At 49.9% G+C, this 26,227-nt stretch overlaps 2 protein-coding genes across 2 annotated transcripts; one reads left to right on the forward strand and one right to left on the reverse strand.

Moving 5' to 3' along the window:
• The first annotated feature begins 10,747 nt into the window (after positions 1–10,747).
• On the forward strand, positions 10,748–11,740 carry LOC102571443 (olfactory receptor 10H1). Its single transcript, XM_006271879.3, has one exon. It carries the CDS (start codon positions 10,769–10,771, stop codon positions 11,738–11,740), a length of 972 nt encoding a protein of 323 aa, XP_006271941.3. The 5' UTR covers positions 10,748–10,768.
• Positions 11,741–23,671: 11,931 nt separating this feature from the next.
• LOC102566643 (olfactory receptor 10X1) lies at positions 23,672–24,962 on the reverse strand. The gene has a single exon (XM_006273939.2). It carries the CDS (start codon positions 24,859–24,861, stop codon positions 23,914–23,916), a length of 948 nt encoding a protein of 315 aa, XP_006274001.1. The 5' UTR covers positions 24,862–24,962; the 3' UTR covers positions 23,672–23,913.
• Positions 24,963–26,227: the final 1,265 nt, after the last annotated feature.

The raw sequence follows: 26,227 nt of genomic DNA on the forward strand, positions 1-26,227 counted from the left end.
CTGTAGCCTCCTTGCTCCAGCTCCAGCCTCCAGGCTTCTCCCGGCATTGCTCCTTTGATCTGCTGGCTTTCTGCTTTCAGTTAACACCATTTAACCTTAAATTACCCCAACTACCCTCCAGTCTGCCAGTTCTAATCCCAGCACTAACAGCTTTCATCTCAGTTTCCACCAGCAGTAACCTAAAGTAACCCCAAGCCTCAGCTCCTCAGCCCAGCTGTCTCTAGTCCACTGGTTCTAATCCCAGGCCCAGCAACTTTCAACTCCTACACTTTCCCTCTGTCTCTTACCTTAACCTTCCCCCAGGTATCCCAAGCACATACATACACACCACAACACCCAAGTTAGGAACTCACTTGTGTGTATGTGTAGGTGAGTGGTATGTATGTGAACTGATATACATGTATGTTACTGTGTGCATGATATATGAATTAGTGATCCGTGTATGTGTATTGGGTGTGCAGGTATTGGTAATTGTTTGTGGTCTAATTTCTTTTGGTCTGTATAGTGTGTGTAGGTGCTTGAATTGGTGATAGGTGTGCATTTGCCTAGGCTGGTAGTTTTGGATGTGTATATGCCTGAATTGGTAGTGTGTGTGTGCACACCTGGTGGGGGTGCATGCATCTAGAGTGTGTGTATGCACCTAGTGTGTGTGTATGCACCTAACTGATTTTTGAGTGTGCGCATGTGCAATTGTACACCATGCCCTCCTGTCTAACCACTCAATATTGAGATCCTGAGAGTTGGCCTGACCCCTCAGGGCAACAGCGCCTGAGCCCTCCAGTTGAGAGCCTTGAATCCCTGTCACGCTGAAGGAGAACTATTCCCTCAGCCCCTGCAAGAGTGGCTTTCCTGGTGTCCCTATGTATAGAATGTTCTTGTATGTCAGTCCCCGGGCATGCTCCGATCAGTGTTTCCCCATCCCCCAGCAATCTTATTTTAAAGCCCTATCTAGGAGATTGGCCATCCCGGCTGAGAACAGGGACTTACCTTCTAATGTGAGGTGGATGCCATCCCTTCCCAGGAGTCCTCTCTCCCTGAAGTGCATGCTGTTGCTGAGCAAACCAAAGGCCTCTCGGTGGCACCATCATCAGAATTGTCAGTTCACTTCCTCAATGTGCATCCTTTCCTCTTAGGACCATGGCCTGCAACTGGGAGCACAGAGGAAAAGACTACCTGGACCCTCAACCCCTTGAGCCCAGCTCCTCAAGCCGTGTAGTCACTCATGACCTGATTTGGATTGCTCCTGCCATGTCATTTGTTCCCACATGGATGAGGAGCCTGGGGATCCTTTCCACAACATCTCAGTTGTGGGTCCCAGGGTGGCAGTAGACCTCATGGGCTAGGGGGTCTGGACAGCTGATGGGTCCCATGGTGCCCTGCAGGAGGGAGTCCTCTCCCCCCCCCCCCTTGCACCCCACACTGCTTACCTTCCTCCTTCTCTGGTGTCACCATTGGAGCATCCTCATTAGGGCTGTGCGAAATTTCACCAGGTGTTTCATTTCAAAATTGTTTCAACACATTTTGAGCTTGAAACAGTGAAATCAAAATGAAACAAAAGGCTTCAAAACAGCTTCAAAATGAAACGAGGGCATTCGAAACATTTTTAAAGTTTTGAAATGTTTTGAGTTTCAAAGCCAGGCTTGCTTGTAGCTAAACAGAAACTTAGGAGAGGGAGGGGAAAGAAAGAGGAAGGACTACTTTGATATTGATGTGTACTTAGCCAGTGACTGTGATCCTTCCCTGAAGTCCCTTCCAACCTCAGTGCTCTGGGGGTGGGATGGAAGAAAAGCATAAAAAGCATTGTTTGAACTGAGCTTTCTCTGTGCCTTCACACTTACAAGTGACACAAGTTTTGCTCTGAACAGTTTGAGGTGCAGTTTCCCAGAAACTGCATCTATCTCCTTGAAACTTGACAGACTCTGTGGCTTCAGCAGGGGCTACCCTCCCTGCTGTTTTCACCTGAATCAGGGAAGAAATGACAAAGTTTGATTCCCCGCGATAGCCTATGGGCAAAAGAAATGATTCCCCATTATAGCCAATGGGTGAGATGTCAAAATGCATTGAAACAGTGAAACCCTTTCGATGAAATGAAACAAAACAGTGTTTTGAAAGGAAATGAAACATTGAAAAATAGCATTGTCCCTTTGAAGTGGTGAAATGGAAGTCAAAGTGAAACAGTGCTGTTTCACACAGCCCTACTCCGCATGTGTGGGGAGGGGAGCGTACCTGTTGTGCAGTGCCAGGGAAGGAGCAGCCATGGCCCTGCATTTCCTGGAGCGTGAGGTGACTGTCTTCAGTGTGGGCCCTGATGTGTACTTCCTCATCCAGCTCCTGCACCCAGTCCTCCAGAGACTCTGTAGCAAGAAACCTTTTTGCTTGCCCCGCCTTCAAATGTGAAGCTCCTCCATATGGCAAAAGCCCCTTTTGCAGTATTTGTCCCCTTTTGGGGATGCTTTCTCTTTTCTATCCAGGATTCCCATATAGTAGGTGAGAGCTCTACCATTGAGCTATCAATGCTGGTGCTTCTGCTGGTAACTCCAGGGCTGTAGTCCTTCTAGGATCCCCTCTTTGTACTGTCTGCATGCTAAGTCAGATGCCTGGCTTCATGCCAGGGGTAGGAAAAACTCCAATCTCAAGCTGCTGCCCCAGCTTGGGGCTCAGTGCCTCCCGGCTCCCTCCTGGGCTCTCTCCTGTGCTTGGGAGCCCCTGCCTTCTGCCCTGGGGGATGTTGGGGCCCCAGGCCACCTGGTATGGGCCCAGGACCCTCCGTGTACTGACCTGTGTACTGGAGCCAGCCCTGTGCCATGGAGGGGAAGATGTGGTCGAGTCCCTGTCACCACCTGGAAATCCTTGCAGCTGGCCCCACCAGGGAATTTCCTGCATGTCACCTTCATCCCTGGGGGTGGGGGGAACTTCCTGCTACAGCTCCAGCTGGAGAGATTCCCCACATGCTGCCTACATGCTATGGGGAAGCTGCCCTCTGTAGCCTCAGCTAGAGGGATTCTCCACATGCTGCCTATGTGCCAGCTTCTGGGCTCTTCAGGGGCAACTGCTTCACCCTGCTGGTCAGCTCTCACCAGCTCTTTTAGGCCCCTTTTCTTCACCATCCCTTGCTGAACTCTCCCTCCTGAGCCAGATGCACCACCACTTTTATCCCCCTCCAGGTGGCCGGCAGGCCAATCAGGGGACGTGAGAGGTGAGTGTTCACTCAGGTCTGGTTTCTCTACCTGGCCCCTGAGTGGGTGAGTGGGGTGGGGGGGAAAGCTTTCCCCTTTTCAGGGGCCTGATTGGTGGGGAAAAGGAAACCCCACCCCCCAATCATTTTTGAACTTTACAAAACCCCTGGGCCCAAGCTGCCACCCACAACTCTGCCACAATATAACATAAACATTAGCCCCTGGGCTATACCAAAAGGGGAAGAAGACCTCTGCCCCTCTAAGAGGGAAAGCTTTCCCTTACCATTCAGCTAGGATAGCCTCCTAGCCCTGGGCTAGATCCTACTGGGCTCCATGAACCTCCCTGGGCATCCATAGGCAGCACTGTAGCTCCTTCAGGAGCCATGCTGCCAGGAGCTCTTCACCTTGTGACTTGAGCCTCAGCCTTATATCCTCCCAGCATAGGTGGTACAAGGGGTGGGGGATAATGGGGCTCATCCCCCCAAAACTCAGGGCAGCAAGTAGGGCCCCAGGGCATCCCAGTCACAGGCTGCTGCAGCAGGGTGGAAGGGGTGCACACATTCACATACCCTGTGCATCCAGGATCACAGCCGGCTCGGCAGGAAGGTAATATTCTTTCAGTCTCCTTTCTGCCTGGGCTTGTGGGGAGGGGGTAGATCAAGACCCCCACGGTGCAGGAGTGGGGTAGGGGCAGGAATAAATTGCCCCTGCTCTGCTCCCTGCTGCACTGTGGGGATTGCCACATGACCCAGCCTTGCCCAAACCCCATTCATGGGGAATGGGGCCCCGGCCAGGCAGAGCAGCAGGTGGGGACCCAGGGCAGCCCGGCCACAGGCTGCTGCAGCAGGGGGTGAGTAATTTACTCTAGAGTAACCCCACTCCACAGCATTTGCATGTGTAGATGCACCCACTGATACCCAGCAGGGAAGGATGCACTGAGAAGGCTTTGGATTCCTTGACCATGGCATGCACTTCAGGGAGAGAGGACCCCTGGGAAGGGACAGCATCTATCTCATGAGGAAAGGTAAGTCCCTGTTCATGACCAGGATGGCTGATCTTCTGGACAGGGCTTTAAACTAAGATTTCTGGGGGGCTGGGGGTACACAAATTCAAACATGTCCTGGGACCAACATACAATTAATCCCTGTAGATAGAGACACTGGGAGAGCCACTGTTGTGGGAACTGAGGGAATAGTTCTCCATCAGTGGGACAGGAAGACAAGGGCCTCAGTGGAGGACTCAGGAGCCTATATACTAACACCAGGAGCATGGGAAACAAGCAGGAGGACTAGTCCTAATCTCCAGTGGACATTATGATCTAGTAGGGATTATGAAGACCTGGTGGGACTCCTCACATGATTGGAGGATAGCTATAGAGGACTACACCCTGCCTAGAAGGGACCGGATGGGGAAGAAAGGTGGTGGTGTTGCTCTCTATGTGAAACAGCAGTACACATCGTGGAAGGCCGACATCAGCTCCAAAAATGAACAGCTCAAAACCCTCTGGGTTAAGTTGCAGAGGGTGGGGAGAGGGGGGCATGGTGAGAGAGACCTAACTGTAGGTGTATACTACAGACCACCAAACCAGGGGGAGGAACTCAATCTGGAGTTCACCCAAGAATTGACTGAGGCTGCACGTGCATGTGACATGGTCATCATGGGCAATTTTAATTATCCAGACATCTCCTGGGAGGAACACTAGGCCAAGTTGGATTGGTCGCGATCCTTCCTGACCTGTGTTGAGGAGCTCTTCCTGACTGAGGAGGTGCATGGGCCAACCAGAGTGACGCTCTATTAGACTTGGTTCTGGCCAAAAGAGATGACCTGGTGACTGAGTTAAATATAGTGGGAAGTCTGGGTGACAGCGACCATAAAACCATCATGTTCACTGTCCAATGTAAGGCAGACAAATCTGATAGCAGGATTGAAGTCTTGGACTTCAAAAATGCAAATTTCAACAAGCTAGTTGGGGAAGTGCTGCAGGACCAGGGACCGAAGGCAAAAGATGTTCATGAAGAGTGGTTGTTCCTTAAGGACATATCTTTGAAGCACAAAGGAAGTCTATTCCCACGTGGAGGAAAGGTAGCAGAAGGGCTGGTAAGCCCTCTTGGCTAAACAGGGAAATCATGGTCCTCTTAAGAAAGAGGAAAGAGGCTTATAAACAATGGAAGCTCAGGGCAAGCCCCAAGGAGGACTAGTCCATGATGGCCCACAGAAAGGCTAAAGCAGTGACCAAACTTAGATTAGCAATGGGAATCATAGACAACAAGAAGTCCTTCTTTAGTACATAGGGAACAAGAGGAAAACAAATGGGAGTTTGGGCCATTGCTCAACAACTCTGGAGAGCTGGTTACTGGCACCCAGGAGAATGCTGAACTCCTGAATGACTAGTTCGCCTCAGTCTTTCACTGGACCAAGGGGAAAAGAACTCTGGGTAGAGTACAGGATGAGCATGGTAGGAATAATCACCTTCCTACTATTGCTGTAGAATTGGTGTATGACCAATTAAAAAAATTAGACATATACAAGGCAGCAGGACCAGATGATCTTCATCTGAGAGTGCTGAAGGAGGTGACCAAAGTAATTGTGGAAGCCCTGGTGAAACTCTTCCACAACTCATGACACTCTGGAGATGTCCCTGAGGATTGGAGAGGGCCAATGTTGTGGCCATCCACAAGAAGGGCAGGAGGGAGGACCCAGATAACTATAGGCCAATTAGCCTAATTTCCATCCTAGGGAAAATCCTAGAAAAGTTAATCAAGGAGTCTATGTGCAATAAGCTTGCAGATGGTAAGATTATGAATGACAGGCAACATGGCTTTGTTGGAGGCAGGGCCGGCCCATCTTATCCTGTGAAACCTGTGGCTGCAGGGGGCCCTGCAGCTAAGGATCTCCCTGTGTCCAGCCACTTGCCACTCCCCTCGCCCTGTGCCGCTGCCACTGGCTTCACATCAGATTCCTTGTCACCCCTCCACCCCACTCCGTCGCTGCCACCACCAGCTTCACATCCGGCCACTTGCCACCCTCCCCACTCCTGCCAATGCCTCTGACACCAGCTTCAGTGTGGGGTGAGGAGGAAGGAGCAAAGTTCACCTGTCTGCAGCACATCCTCCTGCCACAGGAGGTTGGATTCCCCTCGGGCAAGGGTGACCTGGAACCCAGGTCCATGCTTAGATTGTCTGAACAACTGTTGTGTCACACAGGGCCCAGCGCAGGTTGGCAGTGCAGACTTGGGGTCATTTTTTGTTATGAAAAAATATCAACAGCAAGTTATTTTATTCTAGTGCTGAGGTGGCCAACCTGCAGCATGCACAGGTGCCACAAGTGGCCCTGGCAGCCAGTGTGCTTGGCACAAGGCAGTCAAGTTGAGGAGCGGGGAGGGTGGTGCTATCTCAAGGGTCTGGCCTTCAGTTTGGAACTGAATTCAATGCTGCCACATCTTGGATTTGGTAGCACTAGGTGAGGGGGTGGCTCTTTATTAAAATGGTATGGTCACACACTTTGGATTTAGCTTGTGGCATGTGTCAAAAAGGTCAGCCACCACTGTTCGGGTGTTTAGAAGGAATGTGCAGATGTCAGGGGTTCAAGATCCTTGCACAGGTCCCCAAGCCATGCTGACCTCGCCTAGTGTTCCCTGCTCTCTTTGGGATCCCTGGTTTGTTTCTGAGCTCACTTAGTACTCAGGGTTCCTTTGGGGGAAGCAGCATGTCACAACTAATCTGGGTTGACATTTGTTCCACAAAATGGCCGGAGCCTGGGAGTGAGCTGCCAACAGTGTTCCTTAGCTTTATGAATGCAGGTGGAACTAAGGGCTTCACAATCTACCACAGCCCTGCAGTCCCCAGGCTGAACCCACCAAAAAAAGAAATTATTGAGAAATCATTGAGAAGTCAGGCTGGAAGAAATCTCTAGAGGTCATCAAGTGCAATCCCCAGTCTGAGGCAGGACCAGCCCCATCCAAGCCATCCTATACAAATCCATCATCTAACTTCTTAGAAAAGCTACCATCAACACTAATACAACATAAACATAACACCAAAACCTGGCACAGGTAAAGCAAGGGGACCACAGTGGCCAACATCCTACTGCTGTAAAATATTGTTAATATACACTCAAGAGATCCCAGATAGAGGGCCAAGGGAGCTACAAAGGAAAGCAAACCCTCCCCCCCTCAATCTGTACTGATCTGGCCATGTGGTAAAATTCCTACTTGACCCCAAAGATGGTGATTGGTCTGACCCTGAGTGGAGGGACAAGACCGCCTAGCTAGGAACCTTCAACTCTAGTCTCAGCAGGAGCATTGGCACAGTCCAACCAAAGTCCCCAGCCCTGGTTGTAGCCAATACCCAATGCCTATAGGAAGGCTTAAACACACGCTGACATATGTAGCAGAAAGTGGGGAGTGGGATGGGATTCCCTCCCAGCCTCATGCAGCAACCAGCAAAGCTCAGAAACACTGAAAATACCCACAGTGGAACATAGGCGTAGCTATGTCTAGATCAACCCCAACCAGTGGCTGTCCAAGCTCTTCATGAACACCTCCAGGGATGGGGAGTCCACAGCTTCCCTAAGGGAAGTTACAGGGAAAGAGGGAAAAAAATGTGCCTTGCTGAGAACTGAACAATACAGAATCAAGGCTGTTTTTCCTTCCTTACCAGACCAGACACCTGTCCCTGCTCCTTCTGTAGAGTCACTGGCCATTGTGACTCCCTAGTCTGTAACTTCCCCTAGCCCAGGCCAGAAGTCTCCCTTGACTAGCTGCCTGTTTGCATGAGGGCCATACAGAGGGGTTGACTGGCCCTTTGCTCCCAGTCCCACGTCAATGGTAGCACTGAGCAGCAGGGCCTCAGGATGACTCCAGGGATGGATCTGAGACTCAAAGACTTCCCTCAGTGCAGATCCCCAGGCCTCTGGGGCAGGTTTGCAGGAGAAGGGGCAGGGCCTCCACTGTCTCCTCCCTCTCTGTGCCAAGCTGCTTGGGTGGCAGGTGTCAAAGGAGCAGTCCCTGTTCTCCCACTGGCTGAGATGTGGGTCTGGGAGAGAGTGGGATTGCTCCAATCCAGCTGCAGCTAGCTCTATGACAGCCAAGTCAGAATTAGCCTCGAGAAAGTCCAAGAAATCCCAGCTCAGTGCTTTTCTGCATAAAATAGAAATTCCACATCTTGGGGCTCTGCAGAAGTGAAGTCCCTGATGTGACTTCAGAAAGGTTCATCATCGTTAATGTTCTGGAGCTAGAGATAAAAGGCAAGTGGGACCAGAGCACTGGCTGGCAGGGGAACTGATCTGGGCTTTCTGGTCAGACCAAGACCTCACCATCATTTGGATAGACCTCTTCCTCATGGATGGCTGGATGCTAGTGACTATTACAGGTTTGCCATCTGGGCATGAAAACCTTTCCCACATCAGAGAAGTAGAGAGTAGCATGCACTTGTAGTGGGAAACACTGCTCCAGGGGCAGACTGTGAAGGTAACGTAAAGTGACTTCTGCTCTTTGTTACTTAATGAAACCTGTATTGTTCTGAGCTGTGTTCATTGGCTGCTGCTAATATGTCAACTGTTAAAAGCATTTAAAAATTATTCTTAACTTATTCCAAGGGAACACAGCTAGCCTCGCTCAAGAAGTAACTTCAGGTGAGCTGCTTAGGGATCCAACAATTCAATATAATGCCATCAGGGCAGGGTTCATATCAAAACCAGGACACTGACTTATGGCAAGGGTGATATTACTCTCTAAGAAAAGAAACTTAGTGGAAAACAGCCTGCCACTAAAAAGATAGACTGAGATACTAGGGCTGTGTAAGTCACCTAAACAGGCACCTGGAGAGCCTGTCCTCAAGCACCAGAGGCAAGAGGGTGAAAGCAAAGCAGGTGTCAGGCTTGGAAGCTGTCTGGCTAAGAGGGGAGTGGGACAATATTTGTGAGTTGGGGCAGTCCCCTGGCTTCCACTGCCTTCTACAAAGGATGTTTAACTCTTTGATTTTAAATATTCCCTGCAGTAAGGACCGAAGCCTACTGGAGACCCCCCACCCCCCAACTCTGTCCACACCGCATACCCTGCAGTCCAGTAACTGGAGGGAGAGAGGCAATAGAGCCACTCATCCCCTCCAGCATGGGGGAGGACTGGCTGTGAGGGGATTATAGCCAGGGCTGCTGTCTGAAAGGGGAGGGCAGCATCTTCTATCCTAGTGGCATCTTGTGGTAAAGAGCTAGCTCCAATGCTCAGCCCCAGGACGAGATTCACAGCTAGGAGACCCAAGTACAGAGAGCTGCCTTCCTGCTCACAATCATCATTTGTGCTTGTTGCTTAATCTCAAACCAGGGATGCAGAGAAATCCAAACCTGTGTAAAGGAAGCCTACAGAGATCTTTGCTTCACTGAAATCCTCAGACGGGAGTTAACGGAGACTGCCGAGGCCTTATGATCAGGGTAAAAACTGCCATATAACTATTTTGTGCATTTACCCCTGTTCCATGACTTATTTACAAGAAAAAAATTCATTACAGCCCATAAACATTTCCCAAGAGAATTTGTAGTGTTACAGCAATGTTGTTAGCTGTGATGATTTAGGAATTATGTGAGGCAAGATTTTTTGGGGTGATATCTTTTATTGGACCAGCTGCCTGGTTGGACCAGCTTCTTCAGGTTGCCTGATGAAGGATACCCACTTTATATTCAGAAGCTTATCTAACTTTATTCCAACCATGAAGTTGATCCTTGTCTTGGATATGACTGTAAACTGCACCTGAATTGGAGGGCTTGGTGGCAATGTGATGAGGCTACTTGTGGTGGGGTGTCACCTGTAAAATACCACAGTCTTGCATTCTTCAGAGTAAGGTGAATTTAGGGCACCTCAAAACCCTAGGTCCCACTGCCTTGTGGGTACTCCTTGATTGGAGAAAGGCTAAGGGACTTCATCCTGACAGAAATGCGCCCTTGCTGGGGCATTAGGCAGTCAGCAGCAGCTCTATCTGTTGCTCTCTGGCAGAAGCTACAACCATCGAGGTACTGAACATCTGGACTTGGTCTGGCCTTTGAATTCTGTCTCAATGGTCTAAAGGGGAGATGGTAAATCTACAGCAGCCTCCACTCTTCCAAACACTTTTCTAGGCATATGCACTGAAGGTCTTGGTGTGATAGTCACATAGACCTGTTGCACATACACCTTGATCCAGAGGATCGACAGTTGCCAATAAAAAGCAGTTGATTCAATAAAAGATATTACCCACAAAAATCCTCACCTCTCCAGTAGAATCCAGAGCCCAATAGGTCTGAAGCTCAGTTGGAGGCTTGATTATTTCTGACTTGATCCTAGAGACTCTCTCCAAGTCAGGAGTGCACTCTGTGGATACTACTGGTGCACATTACATGATTCCTGCCCTCCCTCCACCCCGTGTGTATGATGTTTGCCTGCAGTACCTCTCCTATTTGTGACAGGGAAATGATTCTAGTAGTATGTAGTGTGAAGCAGCCTGCCTGTTATTCCCAGTTAGGCCGATGATACAGGGAATATCATCTAATATATACTTTCTCTGTCCTGATTGGATCTTTATATGAGCTGAGTTTTTATTACATTCCTTTCAGGTAACACAGAAATGCAATGGGAAAATCAAACCACTGTGACAGAGTTCATTCTGATTGGCTTCTCCAACTTCCCCGAGCTGCAGGTGAGGCTGTTTGTAGTGCTCCTCCTTGTGTATTTAGTGACACTGGCTGGAAACACCATGATCATGATGGTAATCCAGGTGGACTGGAGCCTGCATACCCCCATGTATTTTTTCCTGGGTGCTTTGTCTTCCTCCGAAATCTGTTACACTTTCACCATCATCCCCAAGATGCTGTTCGACTTGGTGGGAGGGAACAGAACCATCTCGTTCCTTGGATGTGCTGTCCAGATGTACTTTTCCTTCCTGTTTGGATTCACACACTCCTTTCTGCTGACGGTAATGGGCTACGATCGCTACGTGGCGATATGTAACCCCTTGCGTTACAACGTCTTCATGAACACCCGCATCTGTGTCCAGATGGTGGCTGCCTCCTGGGCTGGTGGGTGTCTCATAGGGCTGGTTGTGACGGTAACTGTATTCCACTTGCCCTTCTGTGGGCCAAACAAAATTAGTCACTTCTTCTGCCACATGCCCCCACTGGTCGAGTTGACTTGCTCTGACAGTAACACCCTGGGGACTTTGGTGGGCACCTTCTGCATGGCTGCCTTGTTGGGCTGCTTCCTTTTCATACTCCTCAGCTATGGCTTCATCCTGGGCACCATCCTGTGCATCCCGTCAGCTGCGGGGCAGCACAAGGCTTTCTCCACCTGCGCCTCTCACCTCACTGTGGTGATTGTGCACTATGGCTGTGCCTCTATCATCTACCTGAAGCACAAGTCACCACGCTCGTCAGACGCTGGCACACTGATTGACTTGACTTACACAGTCATTACCCCTTTTCTCAGCCCCATCATTTTCAGTCTGCGGAACAAGAAGCTGAAAAACGCCTTTAGAAAATCAATTGGGAGAAGCATGTTCTCCCAAGGAGTGTGCGTGCTCCAGATGGAGCAGGGTGGATGAAACAAGTAACACAATGGTCGCAAACCAATTCCTTTGTGAAGCCCAATCAAAGCATCAGTAACAGCTTTCACTATAGATTTCCTGTGAAGGTAAAACAGAAGGGATTTCATACAAGTCAGGTGTATGGAACATCCACATGTGCCTGACACTGCTGTGCCTCCTACTCAAAGCACTTTGTTACACACATTTTCCACGCGACTGAATCTCTTTGCCAGTGTATATCTCGTTGTGTGAGAGTGGGTGTCCTGAAGATCTTCACCAGCCTGTGGCTGGAGTAGCCCAGGTTTATCCCCCTCCAAGGCACCTACTGCAAATCCATCTTTCTCTGGGATTCTGTGGGGGAAATAGCTTAGGGCTGGTTCCTGGAGCTGACGTCCTGTTCCTTTCAGTCTTTGCTTCTCAGAGGTCTACACGGTTGCTTCTATCCCCTGGCAAAATTTGACTCCCTGATTGTTCACTAGTGTGATTGGTGTTTGTCAATAGCACACAGTGCCCTTTTTTTCCAATTGGTAATTTGAATAAATGAAATGCTAAATGCCTGAATAAACTCTTGTTGCCAGGTTAACAAAACTGTGGCCAATTCCCCCCAGATCCTTGGGGAAGAATTAGGTCAATTCCAGCCTGCAGCTGCAGGGGTTCCCAGGGTCTTGGCTGTATTGCAGGACTGCTGAAGAGGCATGGAGAGGGATGCTTTGGTGGCTAGCAGAATACCCAGCAGGCTGCCGGGGAGATGGAAGCCATGGGGCTGCTGTCTCCTGTTTCTGCCGTGGGGCTTGGGGCCTGGGTGGAAGAACCCCAGTGGGGAGCAGGATGGGGCCATGGGTGGCTCATTTGGGGGGAAGGGGGGGGGCCTAGCTCCTCATTGCTGCTCGCATGCCTGGGAGGGTAGCAGGGACCCACACCCCACAGATATGTGTGCAGGGCAGAGGTAGGCGCGAGCTGTGCACTGCAGGCTTGGGCTTTCACCCTGTTGCCCTCCCTGGGCCCTCCACAGCCCAGCATGTGTAACTTGGCGTTGCAGGTCACAGCACAGCCACACAGAAAGCTGCTTGCCATGTCCCCTGCGCCATGGCCCCCCCTGCCCCTGCTCATGTCACAAGGGCGGCATGGAGCCAAGCAGCTTTCCTGTGTGGCCACACTCTGCCCTGCAGTGCTGGGTCACACACAATGGGCTGTGGACCCAGGAGAGAGCAGCAAGGTGGGAGCCTGAGCCTGCAGCCCCTTCCTGCCCCCACCCCACGCACAGATCTGGGGGGCATGGGTCCTCCTGCCCCTCCCCAGGAGTGCATACAGCAGTGGGGAGCTGGCTGCCCCCTGCCTGAGCCCACAGTGGCAGGCAGCAGGATGGGAACCAGGCTCTGCTCTGTTGCAGCAGCCACCACCTCCTGCCAGGGGCAGGGCTCCTGTGGACCCAGGTGCCTGGCCCCATAGCCTTAGCAGCCAGGAGCCTCCTCTGGCAGGGCTTGGGGAGCTGGAGGCTGTTGGTATGGGTGAGAGGCACCAGCAGGGCTGGGGTCCAGTCAGGGGGAGTCAGGGGCACCAGCAGGGCTATGGGGGATGTGGGGGATCTTTAATTTTAATAATGGATTTTGGAGTTTTTATTAGAGAATTTGCAACTTTTTATCAAGGCAAACCAGGATCCCTAGTCACGAGGGACATGCTATACATGAGGGATATGAAAAGCATGCTATGGTCAAGGCACCCAAGGGGGAGAAGGAGGTGCAGATTCACCTATAAAAAACCAGGAAGAAATGAAACCAGTGGGATCTCCACTTCAATGCCTAAGATGACCTGCAGATTCCTTCAGAAGAACTTTCTGAATACTTGGCTGTAGGAAGACACTCTGCCCATGGGATTACATAAGACTTAGGCAAGGCTTTCTGTTGTCTTTTTGGTTTATTGTACTGCATTTTAACTTAGACTTACAGGGGGTGTCTACATGAGACGTTATGTCGCTGCTACTGCACAGTAGGTTTGGAAATGACCTGTGCACTGCAGGGACTGTGCATTACCAACTGCGCTGTGGGATGCATGTATAGACATGCTCACTGTGTGTGTTGTCACTATGTCTTAGTTTAGGCAAAGTATTTCTGTTGTTCTTTGTCATGTATTTGAAATAGCAAATTGCTGTGTTCAGTAAATGGTGTCTTAAGAGAATGGACTATTCTTGTTCAAGCATTTATGAATTCAGTGCTACTACCTAAAATCTATTAAGTCTGGTAACAGTGGGGAAAGTGAGGCAGATGCTCCCAAGGCTTGAGAGATTCGATCCTGTCTGTGAAGTCCCAGGATGTGCAGGACCAGACCCCTCAAGCCCATGAAGCCCCTGCCCAGGGCAGCAGAGAGCATGAACAGCGATAGGGTGCCCCCACTCTCCTGCCATAAGCAAACAGACACTGGCTGCAATAAAGTGGCACAGTTTATTGCTACCATCTGTCGGGGCCACAAATTTGGGCATTTGTAGCGTGACAAAGAATATAGACATCTGTTCACTTTTACTTTGTGCCTCCATAAAAATTCTGATGGAGTCACAAACGTGACATCTGTTTCCACCCGAAGTGGAAGTGACAGGAAGTTTCTGCCCATTGGGTTCCAGCCAATGTCTGGCTTTACAGTGAAGCCCCAACCCCTGCCTTCCCAAGCTACAGGTTTGCTCGTTAGCTCACTGGGAAGGCTTCATTTCCTTCACTGGGCTCTGAAGCAGTCTCAGCCAAGGTTCGAGCTTGGTGAGGTGAGAGAGACCTAACTGTGGACATTTACTACAGGCCACTGAACCAAGGGGAGGAGCTGGATCTGGAGTTCTCTCAAGAACTGATAGAGGCCATGCATGCAAGGGACTTGGTTGTCATGGGCGACTTCTATTACCCAGACATAAATTGGGAGGAATGCTTGGCTAGGTCGGATTGGTCATTTAGCTTCTTAACTGTAATCAAGGAGCTCTTTCTGACCCAGGAAGTGCAAGTGCAACCAGAGGTACTGCTCTCCTAGACTTGGTCTTGGCCAAAGGAGATGATCTGCTGTGTGGCTTGGCCATTGAGGGTAGCCTGGGTGACAGCGACCATAAGCTCATCAAGTTCACTGTTCATCACAAGGCTGACAAATCAACTAGCAGGACTGAAGTCCTGCACCTCAAAAATACTGAATTCCACAGGCTCAGGGCATTAGTAGGGAAGGCGATGCGGGACTAGGGACGGAAGGTGAATGGGGTGCATGAAGAGTAGTTGTTCCTTAAGGACATGATCCTCAAAGCATGAAAGAAAACTGTTCCCATGAAGAGGAAAGGTAACAGAAGGGTTGGCAAGCCCTCCTGGCTCAATAGGGACATTGCAGTTCTCTTGAAAAAGAAAAAAGAGGCATAGACACAGTGGAAGCTAGGGACAGACACTGTATATATTGCATTATATACACATTATATACCTAGACTTCCAAAAGGCTTTTGATCTAGTATCCCATGATATCTTTGTGGAAAAATTGGAAGATTGTGGGATTAACTGCTCAACAGTTCAGTGGGTGGAAAACTGGCTGCATGGTAGGACTCAGAGAGTTCTCATGAACAGATCTGTGTCATCCTGGTGAGAAGTGGCCAGTGGTGTCCCTCAGAGGTCCGTGCTTGGACCAGTGCTTTTGAACATCTTTATCAATGATTTGGATGTGGGGGTGAAAAGCTCGCTGGCCAAGTTCGCAAATGACACCAAGTTATGGGGGAGTGTGGTCATGCCAGATGATAGGTTGTAGATACAGGCAGACATGGACAGGCTGGAGAGTTGGGCGGACCAGAGCCAGATGAAGTTTAACACTCAGAAGTGTAAGGTGCTCCATCTGGTGGCAAACAATACCCAGCATACCTACAGGCTCAGTGGCAACAATTTGACATGCACCATGGCTGAAAGGGACCTAGGGGTAGTGATCAACCATTGCATGAACGTGAGCTGTCAATGTGATGCTGTGGCCAGCAGGGCAAACAACATGCTGGCATGCATTAACTGTTGCATCTCATGCAAAACTAAAGAAGTGATACTCCCACTGTACTCCACATTGATGAGACCACAGCTGGAGTACTGCATCTATTTCTGGACGCTGCACTTAAACAAGGACGTGGAAAAACTTGAGAGGGCCCAGAGAAGAGCCCCCCATATGATCTGGGACTTGCAAGACAAGCCATATGAGGAGAGGATGAGGGACTTGGGCCTCTTCAGCCTACAGAAGAGAAAGCTGAGAGGGGACTTGGCAGCAGCTTGCTCTTATATCAAGGGAGTACATCAAAAACTCAGTGAACATCTGGGGAAGTCCAGGAGCAATAGATACAAACTCCTGGAAGGCTGCTTCAGGCTCAATTCCAGGAAAAACTCCTTCACAGTCTGGGTGTCCAGACTGTGGAATAAACTCCCTCCACCGTTCATGCAGGTTCCTGTCCTGTGTACAGGACCTTCACCTGACACAGGAGGTACATGGTTCCACTAGGGGGAATGCCTTACTGGACCTGGTATTGGCAACAGGGGATGACATGGTAGGGGACCTACAGATCAGTGGTCACCTGGGGGACAGTGACCACCAAATAATAGAATTCATCATAAGGCGCAGAGTGGATAAGGTAACTAGTAGGGTGGAAGTACTAGACTTTAGGAAGGATGACTTCAGCGAACTCAGGCATTTAGTCAATGACGCACTGCAGAGTAAGAGATTTGGCGAGATGGGAGCCCAGGAAGGGTGGCTGTGCCTTAAGGAAATGATCCTTCGGGTACAGAGGGAGACGATCCTGATGTGGGGGAAAAGAGGGAAAGGGGCCAAGAGGCTTCCTTGGCTGACCAGAGAAATCCAGAGCAGCCTAAGGGCAAAAAAGGGGGCATATAAGCAGTGGCAACAGGGAGAGATTACTAAAGAGGAGTATACCTCCTCAGCTCGCAGTTGTAGGGAGGCAGTTAGAAAGGCCAAAGCTACCATGGAGCTGAGGATGGCATCCCAAGTTAAGGATAACAAAAAATTGTTTTTCAAATATATAGGAAATAAAAGGAAGGCCCAGGGTGGAATAAGACTGCTACTGAATGGGCAAAAGCAATTGGTGACAGACAGAGGGGACAAGGCTGAACTCCTCAATGAGTTCTTTGCCTCAGTGTTCTTAAACGAGAGGCAAGACAAGTCTCACAATGGAATCACAGAGAGACAACATCAGGGCACCAGATTACCAAGCATTGACCCTGAGATGATGCAGAGTCACTTGGAAGGACTGGATGCGGTTAAGTCAGCAGGCCCAGATGAGCTCCATCTGAGGGTACTGAAGGCACTGGCTGACATCACTGCACAGCCATTGGCAAGAATATTTGAGCACTCGTGGTGCACGGGCCAGGTCCTGGAGGTCTGGAAAAGGACCAATGTGGTCCCTATTTTCAAGAAGGGGAGGAAGGAGGATCCAGGCAGCTATAGGCCAGTCAGTCTCACCTCGATCCTTGGCAAAGTCTTTGAAAAGATTGTTAAGGCTCATATATGTGAAAGCCCAGCAGGAAAAATTATGCTGAGGGGAAACCAGCATGGGTTCGTAGCAGGTAGATCATGCCTGACTAATCTAGTCTCTTTTTATGACCAGATTACAAAACACCTGGATGCAAGACTAGGGGTTGACATTGTTTACTTAGACTTTAGGAAGGTCTTCGATACGGTATCCCACCCCATACTGGTGAACAAGTTAAGAGGCTGTGACTTGGATGACTACACAGTCGAGTGGGTGGCGAATTGGCTAGAGGGTTGTACCCAGAGAGTAGTAGTGGATGGGTTGGTATCGACCTGGAAGGACGTGGGCAGTGGGGTCCCGCAGGGCTCGGTCCTTGGACTGATACTCTTCAATGTCTTCATCGGTGACTTGGACAAGGGAGTGAAGTGTACTCTGTCCAAGTTTGTGGATGACACAAAACTGTGGGGAGAAGTGGACACACCGGAGGGCAGGAAACAACTACAAGCAGACCTGGACAGGTTGGACATATGGGCACAAAACAACAGAATGCAATTCAACAAGGAGAAATGCAAAGTGCTGCACCTAGGGAGGAAAAATGTCCAGCGCACCTTCTGCCTAGGAAATGACCTGGTCAGCAGCACAGAAGCAGAAAGGGATCTTGGAGTCCTAGTGGACTCCAAGATGAACATAAGTCATCAGTGTGACGAAGTCATCAGAAAAGCTAACTGCACTTTATCGTGCATCAGCAGATGCATGACAAACAGAACCAAGAAGGTGATACTTCCCCTCTATCAGGCGCTGGTCAGACTGCAGTTGGAGTACCGCATGCAGTTTTGGGCACCACACTTCAAGAGGGATGTGAATAACCTGGAGAGGGTCCAGAGAAGGGCCACTCGTATGGTTAAGGGCTTGCAGGCCAAGCCCTACGAGGAAAGACTAGGGCACTTGGACCTCTTCAGCCTCTGCAAGAGAAGGTTGAGAGGCGACCTTGTGGCTGCCTATAAACTCATCATGGGGGTGCAGAAGGGAATTGGTGAGGCTATACTCACCAAGGCGCCCCCGCGGGTCACAAGAAATAATGGCCATAAGCTAACAGAGAGCAGATTTAGACTGGACATTAGGAAGAACTTCTTCACAGTTCGAGTGGCCAAGGTCTGGAACGGGCTCCCAAGGGAGGTGGTGCTCTCCCCTACCCTGGGGGTCTTCAAGAGGAGGTTGGATGGGCATCTAGCTGGGGTCATCTGAACCCAGCACTCTTTCCTGCCTATGCAGGGGGTCGGACTTGATGATTTATTGAGGTCCCTTCTGATCCTAACATCTGTGAATCTATGGTGGTGCAGTCACCTACCCTGGAAATCTTCAAAAGGAGACTGGACAGTCACCTCACTGGGGTCACTTGACCCCAGTTGTCTTTTCCTGCTTAGTGCAGGGGTACTGGATCTGATGATCTACAAGGTCCCTTCCAGCACCTACAATCTATGAATCTATGAATCTATGAGGTCTCCTTATGCCAGTCATGGTCACTGTCAGAGCCTCACAAGGAATGCACCTGCATTTCAGCCTGTTAGCCCAGGCAGCACTTGCTCAGGTAACATGAGTGTGCTACTAAGTGCTCACCATGATTAATCCTGGGCCTGTAGTCTCCACTGCAGAGATCAACATGAAGTGTGGCATGAGGTAGATGGAAACTGCTGGAGCCAGGCTGAATTCTCATCTGCACTACAAAGCCACTGCTGCTCACCAATGCATGTAGCTTCTACATCTACTTTCTAGTGTCATCCCATGGAGGCCACAACACATGAATGGTGCGTGCCCCCGGCGGCTGGGGGGAAACGGCTGTGCTGGTGGTGGGAGCGCAGTGGCGGGAGCCTGGCAGAGGTAAGTGGGAGCTTCCATAAATGCCTAGCAATGCTGCTGACCACAAGGCAGAATGATAGCTAAGCCTTTGCTTGTGTCAAGTAATCATTTTAACTGTGTTAAGCATTTTCTGAGTAAAATGCAGCAAGTAGATCTGTGTCTGTGTGCTGTAAAATCAGCTACAGCAAGGAACAAGATAAGACAAAGAAGCCATTGCTCTAAGTACAGTGATCGTGTCCTTAAAAAGTATCTACTACTGTGCAAGTTTTTGCTAACCTATCATAATGTTACTGTTACTTAACTTTTAGCTTTTAGAAAGTGCTAGTTCAGCTTAATAGAAATATGCTGTTCTGAAGATCTGTGAAGCACCGCCCAAGTATTGCTTTTTGTTAACCCTGTAGTCTTGCCTTGTTGTAAAAAGTATAAAATATCACCCCACCCTTTAGGGGGGGCCATTTTGCCTCTTTGCTGGCTTAATGGTCATTGCTCGAGCAAATATACTGCAGTAAAACTTTACCCGTATTGTCTGGTTCCTATGCAGCTAGACAATGAACCCCAGGGAGTTTTCTCCCACCACAGGGTGACACTGTGTGTGTTCAGGCGCAGCGGGGTGACAGCTGCAGGGATGGTGGCCCCTGCTGTGACGCCTGCCAGCTGTGGAGGAGATCGGTGCGGGGGGGGTTGTGGGGCCCTGCACCCTTAGCTGCTGACAGACAAAACTCCTGCCAAGATTGCGTCTCTCTTGGGGCAGTTGATTGTCTATGTTGATTCCTTCCTCTCCTTAGCCTGGTTTTGCAGGTGCTAATTGATGCTCGTTAAGTCGTTATGTAGTAGCTAGGTCCTGTGTATTGAGCTGGGCCCTGAGTGAATCGTGATTGATTGATTGGTAACTGGGAACACAGCAGCTTAGCAGCCAGGCCTGCAGCAGTGTCTCCCCTCCCCGCCCAAGACAGACACAGTCAGTCCCACAGCACCCATGGCACCAGTTTGGCTTGTCTGCAGCTTGAGGGCCAGTTCCCCCCAAACCCCTGCACCGATCTTCTTGAAACTTGGCAGGCTTTGTGGCCTCAGTAAGAGCTACCAGCCCTGCAGTTTTCACCCTGCTATGTTGTAATGCCTAGATGTGACATGAGTTTTGCTTTCAAGAATTTGGGGTGCTGTTCCTCCCAAACCCCTGCACCGATCTTCTTAAAACTTGTCAGGCTTCATCCTCTCTGCAGAGTCTACCACCTCTGAAAATTTAATCATAATCGGACAAAAAACAAAGTTATAGATATTTTATTGTTTCCCCATTGTACCCTATGGCCGGATCTCTGAGGCCCTGAGCAGAGAGAAGAGTGACAGAGCAGAAGCCTAGAGGGAATCGCACTGTGTTCTGGGGCTGCAGCCTCACACCAGAGATGTCTCCTCTGTTCTGCAGGGTGAAGAGTTTGTGCCCAAACTGTGTGAGAGTATGTGCTAGCTGTACATGCAAACTCTCTGTGGGTGGGTAGGTACAGGCATCTGGAATATCTGGGGGCAGTTTAAAACGACTGCACTTCCAGAGCATGCAGGAGCCAGGTGTTTGGCTGTCTTGCATAATCCAGTGAGAGCCTCTATTGCAGGCGTAATGGACTGTAACATCATGACAGAAACTACAGATCCTAGCAGGTTGCTGGGGAAAGAGAAAGGAAGCACAGGGGGAGCTGAGATTGTGGGCAAAGAAATGGCATGGTGGGGAGAGAGAGAGAGAGAGAGAGAGAGAGAGAGAGAGAGAGAGAGAGAGAGACAGCAGCCAGTGAAGTTGGGGGCTTGTTCCAGAGCCCAGGGGTTCAGAGCCCTGAGTGGGTCACTGTAACCCGATTGTACTGTAGGAGGGAACTTTCCTAATGGGTCCATCTTGGGAAAGCCACTGAGACCTTCCTGAGCAACCTAATTGGGGATATAGTAGTGGCTGGCAGCCAGTCAGGGAGATAAATCTTTATCCTAGCAAGCAAGCCAGAGTGTGTGTGGAGTTGGGGTCCAGATGGGCATGTTTGAAGACAGCTCTGTGAGCAGGGGCAAGGTCTGGGGGACTGTAATGGATAGTCTTGTTGAAAACACAGACTGACCAGAGCTGGGAGGGCTCTGGCTGCTGCTGACACGGGCAAAACAGATCTGTCCCATGCCCCAGGAACTGAAGGAGGTTGAGGGGAATTTGGATGACTTTCCTCTAAGCTACAGAGGCGAGCATCCTGCTCTGAGCTCCTGCTGAGAAAAAGAAATGACACAGGCATCTTGGATTCATCCAGGGGCTCCAGAGAAGGTGAATTCAATCTGCTGCTCACCAAACTCAGAATATAAGGAGTATCAAGATTAAAGTTGGTTAGCAGCTTATTTGACACCAAGGAACAAATCGAAGATGAACCTAATTATAAGACAACTCCCCTCCCCCCCAATAATTAGATTCTTAGTATGGAAAATTTCTAAATTTGTTGTCATTTTTAGGTATGGAATCTAATTATTGGAGGTTTACCTTGAATTTGTCCCCTTCCCACTGCTGCATTAGGGAAAATAAATCAGAAAAGGCAGATAGCCCCTTGGCTCTCTGCTTCCCCCCCAGCTTTTGCCCCTGACAGCTTCTTCTCACTCTCCTTACTGTCAGACTCTGCTCTCCCTGAGCACGTGGAAGTGAGAAGCAAATTTGAAAATGATAACCTTGAAATTAAACTTGGCTGTCACAATTTGCATATGGTAACCGCAAACTTTTGAGCAGCATTTGGGCATCTGTTGATATATACAACAATTTTTTTTTTCTTTTTCTAATCTTATTCAAGGAGAATCTGTCCTAAATTCTAATGGACAAAGCCCAAGAATCAATTCCAAAATTTAACTGAGCAGAGCTCAGTTGTCAGGTCCATACAGCTCTGCTACTATGCAAATGATTTCCCACCTAAGACTTCAGATGATTCCCAAATCCAAGAAGGCAGCTTATGTGCAAACCCAAGACCCAAAAGCCTTGGGGTTCAAATGTGCCCGGTCTTGCTTGATCTTAGCCACAAAAAAAAAAAAAAAAAAAAAAAAAAAAAAAAAAAAAAAGAAGAAAGCAAACAAAACTAATTCCAAAGGCAAAAGTCTCATGATTTACCATACACTTCATTGGGCTGGACCCCAGCAGAGTCAATAACCACTAAAGCCATGGTGACCTCCACAGCTCAGCACTGCTCAGTACATGTGTGCACTCCAGATACCTCGCACAAAGGATCCATGTGCTAATTAGTCCCCATTCATGACTGGAGCCAGGTGTTCTTGTCACAAGTCCTGGGATGCTCCAAAAATTTGTATGCAGATGAGGTGCAGGGCAACCTGATCTAGCTTTACCACATGGAGACATGCTCCAGCTGGAACGAGACAGTGGACAGAAGATGGCAGGGCTAAACCTGGACCTGGAAAAAGCCTATGACAGAGTGTCACACTGGTTCCTCTTCGAGACCCTGCAGTGAATGGGCAACACTCTGACTTTCACCAGCTGAATAAGGATGCTGTACATGGACATAAGCAGCAAGGTGCTGGTGAATGGTTTCCTGAGCAAGAGGATCACAATAGAGTTGGGGGTACATCAGGACTGCCCACTCTCCCCAATCCTCTTCATCTGTGCCATTGAACCCCTGGCTCAGTGCATCAGGCAGGACCCTGGGATCCACAGAGTCCAGATACCCAGGGGAAGTAAGGAACAAGCCAAAGTCCTGGCCTACATGGACGATTTGAACATCCTGTGCAAGAATAAGTGCTCAGTAGAAAGAGTCCTGTGGCGCACGGATTTACGAAGTGGCGGCCGGGGCCAAGCTCAATGCAAGCAAAAGCACCCCAGGCAGTGAGCATAGATTAGCTGACTTAGTCCAATTTTCCAGACCTTGCTGCCATAACAGCAGCTCAGCACAGGAATCCTGATTCTGCTCCCTTCACTATCTCTGCCTTTCTGGGAGTCACTCTGGGTTTCCCCTGCTTTGGGATCTGCAATGGTCCATTCAGAGGTGCTAGGACCATTTAATCACATTTCTCTTTGCTGCTGATCTGTGCGCAGGCCAAAGCTGTCACTGCACTGGCCCACATGGTGCCTGCACTGGGATTAAGTACCAGGCTTTAAAGGCATGGAGAGCAAAGCATTTAATGGACTCAAAGCTGATGTAAATGCTGAGCCTCTTCCAGGATGGGTTATTCCAGTTACACTCGTGGTGGGTCAGATTTTGGGCTGGAATTTGTCTTCTCTTTGTTCCCGGGGCATTTCTGTGGAGCAGGACATCTGCAGGGGTTCAATCCTCTCATACCCTGTAAAAATATTAATATTGTACTCACAACCTCATGGAAATGGGGGAGGGAGAGGCTTTCTAGCCCCATTTTACACACAAATGTGGGTTGGAAAGAGAAACATCCTGATTTTCAAACACCTCTGCCCCGCCAACCCATTCATTCTCAGGAAATACTCTGTCTTCTCAGGGGGAACAATGTCCTTGTCCATCCTGTCTCCTGTTGGACTGAATTTTGGGAACCCAGCCCTTATATCTTTGTTCTGAGAGAACACAACCCTCAGTGACCACAACACTTGCCAGTTGATAACAGGCAAATTTATTGATACAGAGTGATAACAAAAAAGCAACAATACAAAAAAATCAAACAATTCTATATCTGCCAATCCTAGGGCTGTCATCAGCGTCAAAGTAGCCTGGTCAGGATGCAAGATTCACCCTGCGGCTCTTTCTCTTAGCCAACAGCCCCAGGAGCTGCCTTAGGTCACCAAGGGAGGCTGTGGTGGTGGCAAGCTGAAAACCCAGGCCCATACAGTTTTAGGATTGGGCCATATGCCAGGGCCCTTCTCTCTGGAAAACAGCTTCCAGAGACTCTGCCAGGACATTCACATCTTCTGAGAGAATATTCTTTTGCCAAATGCTTTCCTCAGGGCACTTTTAATTTCTTTGTTCCTCAGGGTAAAGATCATGGGACTCAGAAATGGTGTAAGAATGGTGTAGGGCACAGACATCAGAATATCCTCTTCCAGTGTGCCACGTGGGCTGGGCTTGAGGTATATAATAGAGGCAAAGCCAAAGTGCATGACCACCACGGTGAGGTGGGCAGCGCAGGTGGAGAAGGCTTTTTCTCTTTCTCCACTGGCTGATGGCAGCCGCAGGATGGTGCCCAGGATGAGCAAGTATGTCAGTACTATGAACAGGAAGCTGCCTGACAAGCCGAGCATGGACATCATGGATATTGCAACCTCAGTTGTGTTGCTGTCTGTGCAGGCCAACCTGAGCACAGGCCTCATGTGGCAGAAGAAATGGTTAATGATGTTAGAGCCGCAGAAGGGAGACCAAAATATCAGCGTGGTTTCAAACAGGGACAATAGGAACCCGCTGATCCATGACCCAGCCATCAGCTTAACAAAAATGTGTGAGCTCATGAGGCTCCCATAGCGCAGGGGGTGACATATTGCTAGATATCGGTCATAGCCCATCACTGTTAAAATGATGCAGTTTGTTCCGCCAAGTCCAAGAAAAAAGAACATCTGTGCGACACATCCCGGGAATGAGATGGTTGTGCTCTCTGCTGTCAGGTCTACCAGGGTCTTAGGGATGATGACAAAGGTGTAGCAGGTCTCAGAGAAAGACAAAACCCCTAGGAAGAGGTACATGGGGGTGTGCAGGTGTCTGTCAATCTGGATCACAGCCATTATGGCCAGATTTCCAGCCAAGGTCATGAGGTACATGAGGAGGAACACCACAAACAACACTCCCTGAAGGTCTGGAAAAGCAGAAAACCCGACCAACACGAATTCGGTCACCTGGGTCTGGTTTTCCCTCTTCATGGGTGTGAGGTATCAGGCCTGAAAAGACAAAGGCACTTGGTCTCCCATCTGCACTGAGTGCCCTGCCATCCGTTGGGTCCACAGTGGAAATGATGTGCCTGTGTGTCCTCTCCATGCCTACAAAGAGCCCAGGCCCCAGCGCCCAGGTTTCCCTCCTTCAGACATTGCTGGGATCTGCACTCAGTCATCCCAACACCTTCAATTCAGACTTCTGCCCTGGATCTCTCCTGTCCATCAGCCTGCCCCTACCCCTACCCCAGTGAGTCAGGCCTTTACCCACCTCAAAGCCAACCTTTGTTCTCTCCCCAGATTCACATCCCCACCACACACCACCTTGCCAGGATGTCCCAAGGAGGAGTCTATGGTGAGCTCCTTTCCCACATGACCAAGTACCACAAGATGGAACATGCATCCCTGAGAAAGCGTGGGTTACTTCTGTAGGCTATTGGTCACTAAGCTCCGCAGCTTGGCACTCCTCAACCATGCAGCAAAAGGTCCTGCCCAGGACCCAGAGTGCTTGAGGGACCAGAGCAGCCCCTGAAATATCAGCACACAAGTCACTGGGAGGAGTGAGCCAAACATGGCCCCACTCTGGACTACCCAGGCCCTTGCCCATAGTAATCCCACCCACACAGACCTCCCTGCAGGGACCTGGCCAAAGCCACAGCTGTGTAAGGCCAACCTCAGACTCAGTGACAACAGACAATAGGAGGATGGGATGGGGGATCTCTAGCCCCATGAGCAGCCAGGGAAGGGGGATCACATAGTCAGCAGGATGGGGCATAGAGACAAATTTGCTTTCTCTGCAGTGTCCTGTTGCCCTGAGCCCTGGGAGACAACAAGAGGCATCACCACTGCAAAGCCCCTGCCTCCAGGTCAGGGAGGAACAGAAGGATGAGATCCAGGCACTGGCTGTGACCTGTTCTGGGGGGTGCTTACTTCCCCATGTCCTTGTTACCATGAGTGACTGGTGCCTCCTGAATCTGGGGGGGCACCTGCAGAAGCGGTGCGATGACGGCCCTGTCAGGGGGGCACCAGCCCTACCGACAGTATCAGTGTTGGCCATTGGGGGGCACCAGCCTTGTCAGGGGGGGCACATGCACCCGTGTGCACCCCCTACCAGTCACCTATGCTTGTTACCCTTTGGTACCAGATGTTGGCTTGCCATGGCATGAAAGTCTTATAGAGTTGGACTGTGCTGGATTAAGGATATAAGGGTTTGGCCAGAGTTGACCATTTGCGGTGTTGGGCTGAGAGCCCCGGGGAGGCTCAACCTCGAGAGGGATGTGGACAACCTCAAGATGGTTCAGAGGGGGTCACTTGGATAGTTAGGGGCCTGCAGGCAAAGTCCTACGAGGAGAGATTG

Source organism: Alligator mississippiensis, chromosome 8 (genome assembly GCF_030867095.1).
Source record: "Alligator mississippiensis isolate rAllMis1 chromosome 8, rAllMis1, whole genome shotgun sequence".
Lineage (NCBI taxonomy): Eukaryota > Metazoa > Chordata > Crocodylia > Alligatoridae > Alligator > Alligator mississippiensis.

Coding starts and splice junctions, on each gene's coding strand:
- LOC102571443 (XM_006271879.3), top strand. CDS start 10,769: ATGCAATGGGAAAATCAAACCACTGTGACAGAGTTCATTCTGATTGGC.
- LOC102566643 (XM_006273939.2), bottom strand. CDS start 24,861: ATGAAGAGGGAAAACCAGACCCAGGTGACCGAATTCGTGTTGGTCGGG.